The 11,385-nt window shown below is 35.2% G+C and overlaps 2 protein-coding genes and 1 pseudogene across 2 annotated transcripts; all 3 read right to left on the bottom strand.

Moving 5' to 3' along the window:
- Positions 1-2,043: 2,043 nt before the first annotated feature.
- Positions 2,044-3,054, bottom strand: LOC117911115 (annotated as a pseudogene).
- A 5-nt stretch (positions 3,055-3,059) lies between these two features.
- LOC117911114 (cytochrome P450 CYP82H23-like) lies at positions 3,060-3,611 on the bottom strand. The gene is made up of 2 exons (XM_034825315.1): positions 3,555-3,611; positions 3,060-3,522 (listed from the first exon to the last, which is right to left on the bottom strand). The coding sequence occupies exons 1-2, from the start codon at positions 3,603-3,605 to the stop codon at positions 3,178-3,180; spliced, it is 396 nt and encodes a 131-aa protein (XP_034681206.1). The 5' UTR covers positions 3,606-3,611; the 3' UTR covers positions 3,060-3,177.
- Positions 3,612-8,256: 4,645 nt separating this feature from the next.
- Positions 8,257-10,687, bottom strand: LOC117911840 (xanthotoxin 5-hydroxylase CYP82C4-like). Its single transcript, XM_034826261.1, has 2 exons — positions 10,313-10,687; positions 8,257-9,038 (listed from the first exon to the last, which is right to left on the bottom strand). The coding sequence occupies exon 2, from the start codon at positions 9,027-9,029 to the stop codon at positions 8,355-8,357; it is 675 nt and encodes a 224-aa protein (XP_034682152.1). The 5' UTR covers positions 9,030-9,038; positions 10,313-10,687; the 3' UTR covers positions 8,257-8,354.
- Between the last annotated feature and the right edge of the window lie 698 nt (positions 10,688-11,385).

Raw genomic sequence — 11,385 nt, forward strand, 5'->3', positions numbered from 1 at the left:
AGTTTTAGTATATATATATTTAGTACCAAACATATAACAATGGGCAAACTTGTCTCAGTGGTTGGTGAACATTTTGGCTAGGGTTGGATTCCCCTTAGCAGCGGTAGAAAATTTGAATTTTTTGAAGTTTGATCAGTCAAAATATTGGTGAAAAATCAATAAATTATAGATAAATTGTGAAAAATAGATGAAATTTTTGATAATTTGTCGAAATATCGAGGTGCCAATATTTCTTTCCTATATTTTGTGTCGAGATCCATCTATACATGATATTTTAATACTAGTTGAGGTCAGGTTTTGAGGTAGGGCAGTCTCTTGATGATCCAATTTTTAGCTGCTCAAGAAAAAATGAGTTAGTGGAAAGTTCAGTTCAGGTGCTTTCAGCCCAAGTTGTGCCTCCTCTTTACCTACCACACAATACATAGACTTACAAGCTCATCTCCAATATGATTTGATCAATGTTACTTAGTGTTTCAAGTTCTCTTTACTTATTTATCTCTGAAAGTCTAATGTAAGTATGCCAGACCTACGAGGAATCCTTAGGGAGCCAGTCTACTCTCTTGGTCACTTATATTTTTCTTGATAGGTATCTTCATGTTGTTATTTCTGGTACTAACACAGGTTCAGTGGACTAAAAGTATCAGTTCCAGGCATAAAATGGAACCATATGTAGGCAAAGAGCCCAAACATGCAATTCCTGGCATAAAAAGGAACCATATGTAAGCAAAGAGCCCCAACATGCACTCACAATCGCCTGATGAAGGAAGATATTAGAGCATTCTCTCATGCACACCTCATCTGCATGGAGGACGATGACTAGTAATCTCGTGCACAGCCACACGACAAACCAGCAATGTAAACTTGATTCAGTATCACTTCTCATCATAGCTTCTCGCTAAATAAAAGGTGGGAGAGTTTGTCACAACATCAACAAATTTAGCTCCTCTTTTTCTTCTCTATGTTTTTGTTTAGCTAATTGATTTTCTGAGGTCTGCAAACCAAGAACTGTTCTACCTTCCTGATTAGCTCTAGAGTTGATGGGGGAGAAAATGTCAATTTCTATGAAGATTAAAGTGTAATCAAACAACAAACAAGAAGAAAATGAAGAAGATGCACTTTACGAGTATCATATATGAATGCAATGTAAAAATATATAATTCCAATTTGAAGAAGCTAGAAAAAAACTTTCAGATCATCAAAGCTTATTGTTTAAATTTCAAAAAAAAAAAAAAAACTGTCAGCCATTGGTTGAGTGGCGAATACCTTGTCATTGGTAGTGTAGCATTCCTTGCTACTTCCCATCTACTAACCACCAGAGCTTTACGAAAGCCAAGATGAATGCAAAAGATTGGTCCATACTTGTCAGCCATGTCTCCAAGTTTCCGATGTAGCAGCTTGTCTGCTCCTAGAAGATGGAGGTGACCGATAAGAGGCCATTGTCCGGACGGCTCTGGTGGCCTTTTGCTTTCCTTGATCTTGTTCCTTTTGGCATTAAGTGCTGTTTCCAACAACAGACAGATTGTAGCAAGAAGCCCAAAAACTGTGATCTCTTGAGGCTGAAGGGAGAATCCCATGACTATTTAGTACCAGAGAGAATGGATCAGGGGAAAGAATCACTTCTCCAAAATGGCTCAAAACTACATACACTAGAACACTCACAAGTAGGAATTCATGTTCCACACAAGTAGGAATTCATGTTCCACACACATGCATGATAGAAAATATGAAGCACCTTTGAAGTCTAATAGAAGATAGTTCTGAGTATGAAAAAAACCATCTCTTTGGCCAGTTGTTATTATGCCTATTTGTACATTGAAAATCATGTGGAGTGTGGCTAGCCCCATAGTTATATAAAAAAGCTATGTTTGCACAAGCTTCCAAATAAGACCATTCTGCTGGTAGAAAAAAAAAAAAAAAAAACACAAATCCCATTTGTGTTTTTCCCTTACGCTGAGTTGACTTAAAAATATGAGCTAGGCTCAACACAAACAAGAAACTTTGAAGCAGAAGCAAGAAAAATTATCAAATCAAATACCAACAGAAGCATCAACATATGAACTCTATTTGATCGATGAAGATGATCATAATCAACTGATGTATGATCTTAAATAAGTCGGATGCACGACCTCAAGCGCAAATGAGATTCCTGGGCATACCCTTCTGCCTGACCCAAATGGTAGAAATTCAAAATTTTGACCCCTAACATCCAAATCCACATGCTTCGTTAGGAACCTCTCAGGTTGGAACTCCAAAGGATCCGACCAAATTCTGGGGTCCTTATGCAACTTCCAGAGGTTAACCAAAAGGCGCGTCCCAGCTTGGATGTGGAAGCCTGCCATGGTGCAATCCTCCATGGCCTCACATGGCACTGAAAGCGGTGCAGCAGGGTACAGTCGTAAGGTTTCCTTGATGATGGATTGCAAGTAGACTAGGTTCTTTATGTCTGACTCATCCACTTGGCGATGCTTTCCCACTTCGATGTCTAACTCATCTTGTGCTCTTTTTAGAGTGCTGGGATTGTTCATTAGCAGAGAGAGGGCCCAGGTCAGTGTGATCACAGTAGAATCAGAGCCGCCTATTATAAGAGTCTGCATCAACATTACATCCATGTTGGTCTTTTGAGCTGGTGATATGGCTTCTTTGATCAGTGTGTGTTAAAAAACAGTATGTCTGGCTGTTAGTAGAACAATTTAAAAGTTTATCATAGTTTTCATTATTCCCAGAAATTTTGTCAAAGAAAGTTGAGAGTTAATCATCAGTCCTGAAATAGCAAGTGTACCATCTGGACAAAACAAATCATGATGGAGGTTTGCTGTTAAGTGTGTGGAGGTTTATGGAATTTGACCAAGGAAAGTAGAAGAAACATACCAAGCAAGTAGCCTTAATGACAGTGTCATGGTCATGATCAGAGAACTGACCATCCTCAATAACAGACAGCATGACATGGTTGAAGTCTTGCTCAGCCTAGTTCATGCTTCCAGAGAACCTCTTCCGGCGATGCTCCTCCACCCAGCTTCCCAGCACCTGATCCACCTCCCTAACTGTTCTCTTCATTTTGCAGTATATCCTCTCACAGTGTCCAACCAGCCAAGGAAGGGGATTGCATCAGAAACAATAAATATCCCCGAAAGATATAACAAATCGCCAAGGGCCTTCCGGCACCGTCTTGACTCATAGTCATTTGTAACGGTGCCAAAATTTCCCAGCTACCGCGCTCACCATTACATTTGCTGCCAGGTGCCAACACTTCTCCTTCATCTCGACCAAGAGAGGCCTGTCCCCATTTTGTATCCGTTGCCCGTAGAGCTCTTTGATGAAAAGCTTAACTTCTGAGTCCCGGACATGGTTGAGTAACTCAAGCTGGCGGTTTGAGAGGAGCTCAACTGAGGTCAGCTTCCTTACATCACGCCAGTATGGCCCGTAAGGAGAGAAGCCAAACATGGCTTGGTCATAGCCCATGAGCTTTCCTGCCAAGGATCTGGTCGAGTGGAAAATGCTTTGTCCATGGTAGTTAAACATTCTGTTGCTACTTCACAGCTGCTAACCTCCAAAGTTTTGCGCAGGCCAATATGAAAGCAAAAGGTTGGTCCATACTTATCTGCCATGGGTCCAAATGCTTGATGTTGGGGCTTGCCTGCTCGTAGAAGATGAAGGTGTCCGATTAAAGGCCATGCCCGTGATGGTTCTGGTGCCCTTTTGCCTCTGTTTCTGTTCCCTTTGGCCTTAATCAACCACAAACAGATGATAGCAAACAGAAGGCTAAAAAGTATGATCCCTTGAAGCTGAAGATAGAATCCCATGACTCAATAGAAAAAAAAATCTTTTATGGGGAAGAATCACTTCCCACTACCATATATATACCTCTAATGCTCTGTCTATACTAGGAAAAGGATTCCAAGATCCTTAGAAAAGGAAAATGAAAAAAAAAAAAACTTTTCTGCAAATTCAGCTCTGTTCTTTTCCTTACTGTTCTTCAGCTAACTGATTTTAAATTTTGAACAACCAACCCTGAAAAAGGAGTTTTGGGTGAAAATGGCCCATTTATTAAAAAAAATATATATAGGATTTAACCACTTTATGAAACTTATATTCAAATTAGCCTCTTTGGTGGCACGTAGGTGCCATGTTATAAATTTTTTTTTTCATCATTTTAGTTAAAACCTCAATTGACAATTGAGACTTCATTTTTGAACTGAAGTCGCAGTTGCCAACTGAGGCTTCATTTTTTGAACTAAAATTGTAATTGTCAACTGAGGTTTCATTGTTAAACTAAAACCTCAATTGGCAATTAAGATTTCATTTTTGAACTAAAGTCGTAGTTGTCAACTGAGGCTTTATTTTTAAACTGAAGCTTTATTTTTAAACTGAAGCCTCAATTGGCAACTGAGGCTTCATTTTTTTAAATAAAGTCGCAGTTGCCAATTGAGGCTTCATTTTTAAATTGAAACCTCAATTGACAACTGCGCCTTCATTTTTGAACTAAAGTCGCAATTATCAATTGAGGCTTCAATTATTTTTTTTAATTAAAAATTGTTAAATTATAATTTATTATTGAAATAAAAAAATATACTTAAATAATAAATTATTTATATTTAAACTTAAGAATCTAGTATTACTTCAACAAACATAAATTGATAAATAGAAGATATTATAAATGGATATTTTATTTATTACTAAATTAATAATCTTAAAATATATATAAGATATAAATTATATATAATTGTATAATTTATTAATTTAAGATATTTAATTTGTTGTTTTTTAAGATATTAATTTAATTTTATTATGACAAATTTATCTTTATCGAAATAATAGTATACTTTTAAGCTGCAGTTGCTAACTGAGATTTCAATTATAATTTTTTTTTTCAAATTTAATTAAAAACTATTAATTACATTTATTATTAAAATTAAAGATATTTACTTTAATAATAAATTATTTATATTTAAACTTAAGAATTTAGTATTACTTTAACAAACATAAATTGATAAATAGAAGATATTATAAATGAATATTTTATTTATTAATAAATTAATAATATTAAATAATAAACTTATATAACATATAAATAATATATAAAATTGTATAATTTATTAATTTAAGATATTTAATTTGTTATTTTTTAAGATATTAATTTATTTGTATTATGTCAAATTTATCTTTATCGAAATAATAGTATACTCTTAAGCCGTAGTTGTCATATATAGATTTTTTTGACAAAATTAGCTAATGAAATTAATTAGAAGAAGTCTACTGCAAAATGTAATTTTTAGTAGTTAAATCAAAGTCACAAAAAATACCCAATAAACATTAATATAGTGGGAAAAAAAACATATATAATCTCACATGCTTTCACAAGGAGAGAACCTATGTGTAACTGGTACTCTCTTCCTTTTTGGACACTCCTGTCTAACTGTAGCAGGTACTGCATGTGACACATGAAGAACATATGTTTGTGATAGGATTGGAGCTGAAAATAGAGGTGGTGGTGGAGGTAGCAATCTAGGTTGACATAGGTCCTGCCTACCCTCGGAATGGTTGACAGTAAATCTAGTTGAGTAGATGTGTCAATCTCCACTAATGGTGGGTTTAAAGAAGTAGGGGGTTGTAATGGAGGTAGGTCTAAAGAGGTATGGGGTTGTACTGATATTGAGTCTGAAGAGGTAGGGGGTTGTGTTGATGGTGGGTTTAAAGAAGTAGGGGCCTGAACTGAAGGTAAGTCTAAAGAAAGAGAGGGTTGTACTGATGGTGGGTCTAAAGATGTAGGGGGTTGCATTGATGGTAGGTCTGAAAAAGTAGGGTGTTGCACTGATGGTAGGTCTGAAGAGATGGGTGACTGTAATAATCGTGAGGATAAAAATGTATATGGGGGTTCTGGGAATGGCACATGGTATATATCTAAATAGTCAATAGGAATATAATTCATCTTTGATTCTAGTTTGCTTACCCATTAGAAAGTTGTTGTTTATTTAAAAATAGGGAAGAAGAAAAGAATATTTTTTTGATGAAATTTACTAGCACAAATATTTACCCATTATTTTTTTTAGGCTATTTCCTCTAACATCCAGGGATTTATTTTAGCTGGTGGTAAAGCAAACCTCGAGTGATATGGACTCCTCTTTCTACGAAGGATCTACCCTTTTTATCTTACACAACCTATATATTAGAATCACGGATCTGTTCTTTTTTTCCCATAAAATTTCATTTTCCCCAGAAATTTCAACAAACATCTGCATCTTAAGGGCTTCAATCTTTGGATGATAACAAACCATTTATGCTAAAATAGCCGTGAAGGACGTAAACAAAATAGAAAAGCAAAAGTAATGGGGAAAAAAAAAATTTGATAACCGAGATTCCGATATGGGGAAAAAATGGGAAAGTGCCAAAAACTTTACATAAAATAAGCCAAAAAGAAGATTGGGACCAACCTCAACCGTGATGCTTTGTAGCTCCAACAATGTCTCTCTCACAGTGGCCCATTGGTGGGGCTAGGGTTTTGAAGAAAAAAATTACACAGAGAACAGAGAACGAGATGGGAAGTTAGGAAAGTAAACAAAAATAGTATAAAAAATGGTTTTTATGCTTATGTGGATTGATGGGGGCTATTTTGAACAATAGTTTTGGAAGAAGCCCACTTTTAATACTAAGTTTATGAAGAAGCCCATTTTGGCCCAAAACTCCTTAAAAAGGATGATCACCTTCTTGGTAATGGGTCTTTTGTGTATACATGGACTACTGCATTTAAATTTAAATATGCTTGAATGAGTGGGTTTGGTGCCTAAATAAAAGTAAGGAATCTTCTGTTTTGTCTAAAGTTCTAATGCATTTAAATATGTTTGTTTTTATATAAGCAATAGCATGATAGTAGGGCCTGGTAACCACGGTGTCTAAAACGTTAACGGTCATGTAAATATCTTTAAAGTTAGAAAGTACTTCTAGTTCTAGCTTAAAAAATATTTTTGAAAAAAAAAAGATAAAATTTAGACTAAAAAGTCACATATAATACTTTTTAGAAAAACACCGACGGTTGTATGAAAGTGTTTCTACTCATAGTTTCTTTAATGACAATGTTTTTTCATAAATTGTTTTACAAAAAATCATGAAGTATTTCTCTAAAAAATAATTTGAAAATTTTGAAAATATTTCTTAAATTCTATCAAATATGTGATGTTTTTAAAAAATAATTTTTAGGCTAAAAGCATTTCCTAGGATCATTACCAAGATGATTCTTAATAAATGATTCACCGAAAAAGACTATTAGAGAAAATACTTTTACAAAAAACCATTTTTAGTAAAAACATTGACAAATACATTTTTGGAATCCGATCTATAATATTAGAAATATTCCATGAGATTGTATGGCATATATGTGAACATGTAAAACCTCTTGTCCGCTTAAGGGAAATTATTAATTTAGAGCATTTGATTCCAACCTTCTACCAATAATATAGTAATTGGATTCTAATTTCTTTAGAGTTGTCTAAGTTGTGGTGGTGGGTTGGATGCTCAGTTAATATAAGATATTATAATATTGATTTCAATAGGTCGTTCATGATGATCCTATGCTTGCTGCCAAATGTTGTATTCATCTTGTAGGAAAGAAAATGCTAAGTGCAGGTCGATCATGAGGGCCTGCAGGCTGCAGCTTTGTACAGTTAACTATTTCCCAATTAATCCTTATGATTTTACTATGAAAATCAGGATCAATTGTTTTATGATGTGTTAATAAGTCAAGAGTAGGCACTCCAAATGATGAAGAAGCATAAGTTGCAGCATCATCGAAACTTGGTTTTGGAAGGAGTTCAAAATTTAAGGTTGTATTTGAGAAGTGTTTTAAAAAATAGTTATGAAAAATGATATTTAAGAATTGTTTTTTAAAATTGTTTTTTGATGTTTTATGAATAAAATTTTATTTTAGAACTTGAAATATTTTTAAAAAAATTTAAATAACTTTCATGTTAGTAATTTATTTATTTATTTATTTTTATTATCATATATCATTTTTATATTTATTTTTTAAAATAAACGAAAATAGTTAAAATACGTAGAACATAAAACCATGCATTTTCTTTTCTTTTTTTTTTTTTCTTTTTTTAGTCTCAGGCATGGTTTTTTATTTTTTATTTTTTCTCAAAAACAGGCTTAAGATATTTTAAGTAATGCAAAAAGAATTACTCATAGATGGAAATTTATCACTATCCAAGTGGATGAAATTTGAGATGAGAAGATGAGAAAGGAGAACACCCACTACACCGGCAATTCATAGTCAGTCACACCAACATAAATATACCCTAAACTAAAGCACTGGGCTAATTAGGGGACTCTCCGGCTCACATAAGAGTATTATTTACTTTCTATGCTGCTTCATAACTATAGAGCTCGAAAGGTAGCCTTGGAACAATTGTGACTTCCAGTGGGGTTGCTTTGAGGGCAGTCAACCCAGGACTTTCAGTCATATCCACCCGTGAATCTGCAACCGCTCCCAATTCAAAACCATGAAGCAGTCTGGCTAGCGTCAGATGCGTCAACTCCAGTGCAAATGAGATTCCTGGGCATACCCTTCTACCTGAACCAAAGGGTAGAAGTTCATAATTTTTACCCCTAACATCCAAACCTGCATGCTTTGTCCGGAACCTCTCTGGTTGGAACTCCAAAGGGTCCAACCAGACTCTGGGGTCACGATGCAACTTCCAGAGATTAACCAAAAGGCGCGTCCCAGCTTGGATGTGAAAGCCAGCCACAGTGCAATCTTCCATGGCCTCACGTGGCAGGGAAAGTGGCCCAGGAGGGTACAGCCGTAATGTTTCCTTGACGATGGCTTGCAAGTAGACTAGGTTCTTTATATCTGATCCATCCACTTGGCGATGCTTTCCCACATGGATTTCCAGCTCTGCTTGTGCTTTTTTTAGCGCATGGCGATTGTTCAGTAGAAGAGAGAGGGCCCATGCAAGAGTGATAAATGTTGATTCATAAGCTGGAATCAGATGGTAAAGTCCTTTTTCAAGAGCAATCCCAATCATCTTCTCCATTGACTGATCCTGTAAAAGGCAATGAGAAGCAGTAAAGGTAAGAGAAATATTAGATTGTTTAGTGAGTTTGGAAACAGATAATAGATTGAATGAAAAATAGGAACACACAAGACATTATGTAAAAATAAGGAATCTGAGAGACATACAGTACCAATGTGTGTGGCTGGAACTGTAGTACCATTAGGAAGATTGATGGATGCATTAATTGGTTTAGGTGTAGAATGGTATAAAAGTGGTGAACAAATCATATGGTATGTTGCACCCGTATCAAGAAGCCAATATGAAGTGGAATTTGGCTTAGAAGTAACAGAATTACAAGAAAAAAAAATTGGTTTAAGTGTGGGTTGAACTTTACTAGAAAAGTGAAAGGTGGTGACAAGGTTAACAGCTGGTTGGACATTATTCTGATTGGAAGAATTTGGTTGAACTGAATTTGCAAGCGCCATTAGTTTATGAAATTCCTTTGGAGTGAAACAAAACTTTTGTTGCTCATTGCTATTTTGATTGGGGACCTCTAGAGTAGTAATGGCAGCATGAGCAGAAGCCATATTTCTTTTTCCCTTTGGTCCATTCCAGCCAGGGGATCATGAAGTTGAAAACATTTGTCCATTGTGTGACCATTATAGCCACAATGAGTAGAGTGTAGGGCAGATTTCTTTGGTTTGTCCTTGAAAGATTATGGCCGGTAATTCTGCTGATTGGATTACTTTGGCATCAAAGCATGAGTCTCATTATATGTAGCAGAGTTTGTGAGTTGCCTCTGACTTTCTTCTTGAAGCAGTAGAGAGAAAACCTTGGACATTTGGTAATGGAACCATTAGCAGCAATTGACTTCTGATAGAGGCATAAGAATCATTTAGCCCCACCAAGAATTTGAGTACATAATCAGATTGTTGTCTGATTTGTAGGAAGTTGAAAAGTTCACAAGTGCATGTTGCCATCTTGCCACAAGTGCATGTTGGAAATGACCTATAGCTAATGTACTCATCCCAAAGGGTCTTAAAGGTACTTAAATATTCAGTAACAGACAAAGCACCTTGACTGATGCAACTCAAAGATTTCTCAAGTTGGAAAACCCTTGGTCCATCATTCTTGAGATATCTGACTTTAAACTCATTCCAAAGATCAATAGCAGATACCATAAACAACAAGCTATTTCGTATTTCTTTTGAAATGGAATTCATCAACCAAGAAAGAACCAGATTATTTGGCCTTAACCATGCTGTGTGTTTAACAAGTTGATCAGTAGAAGGAGAAACAATTGAACCATCTATAAATTGTACCTTGTGTTTTACTGTCAATGCAATGACTATCGAACGACTCCATACAACATAGTTTTCTCCATTGAAGATTTCTAATACTAACAAAGCACCAAGATTGTCGCTTGGATGTAGGTAATACGGACTCGATGAGTCATCTGAAGGATTGATAGGAGGCTGATTAAAAGAATTAGATGAAGGATGCACAAGAGAGGGATTGACAAGAGGAGAATCACTAGAACTTATTTTCAAGAATTTATTCAAGAAAATGCAAGAAGCCGGAAGACAATCAATGCGAGAATTCCATAGCAGAATTTCGCAAGGCAGAAGTTGAGAAGAAATTGATTGATTTAGGTTGCGGAAGCTTTAGGGTTTGGCTCTGATACCATGTTGAGAATCAGAAGAATCTGAAACTGATGAAAAACACCAAGAAACAAAGGACGTAAAGGAAAATGAATTGCAAAAACTAAAAAAAATTGAAAAACTACATCAGACTTGAGTCCTATTTATAATACACCAATGACACAATAACAGAGTAAAGAATAAACTAAAATAACAACTCTTCCAACTAACTCTTCTCATCTAACTTGCTTTCTATTTTAAATCTTTCTTCTTTTCTATTTAATTCCATGCTTTGAATATGAGATGTAACACTCCAACACTTTTCCTTTCTGTTCTTCAGCTAACTGATTTTGAATTTTCAAGAACCAACCCTGAAAAAGGATGATCACCTTCTTGGTAATGGGTCTGTTGTTTATTCATGGACGGCTGCATTTAAATTTAAATATGCTTGAATGAGTGGGTTTGGTGCCTAAATAAAACCATGGAATCTTCTGTTTTGTCTATAGTTCTAATGCGTTCCAGCACCAAGTAACAAAAGTGTTCCTGTTTATTTAAACAATAGCATGAGAGTAGGGCCTAGTAACTACGGTGTTTAAAACGTTAACGGCTGGGTAAGGATTCTTTAAAGTTAGAGTACTTCTTGTTCTAGCTTAAAAAAATATTTTTGACCAAAAAAAAAAAAAAAAAAAAAGATAAAATTTAGACAAGGGTTTTAAAAAGTTAAAAAATCACCTGTAATTCTTCGAGTGTTTATA

The sequence above is a fragment of the Vitis riparia genome, chromosome 3 (genome assembly GCF_004353265.1).
Source record: "Vitis riparia cultivar Riparia Gloire de Montpellier isolate 1030 chromosome 3, EGFV_Vit.rip_1.0, whole genome shotgun sequence".
In the NCBI taxonomy this organism is placed as follows: Eukaryota; Viridiplantae; Streptophyta; class Magnoliopsida; order Vitales; family Vitaceae; genus Vitis; species Vitis riparia.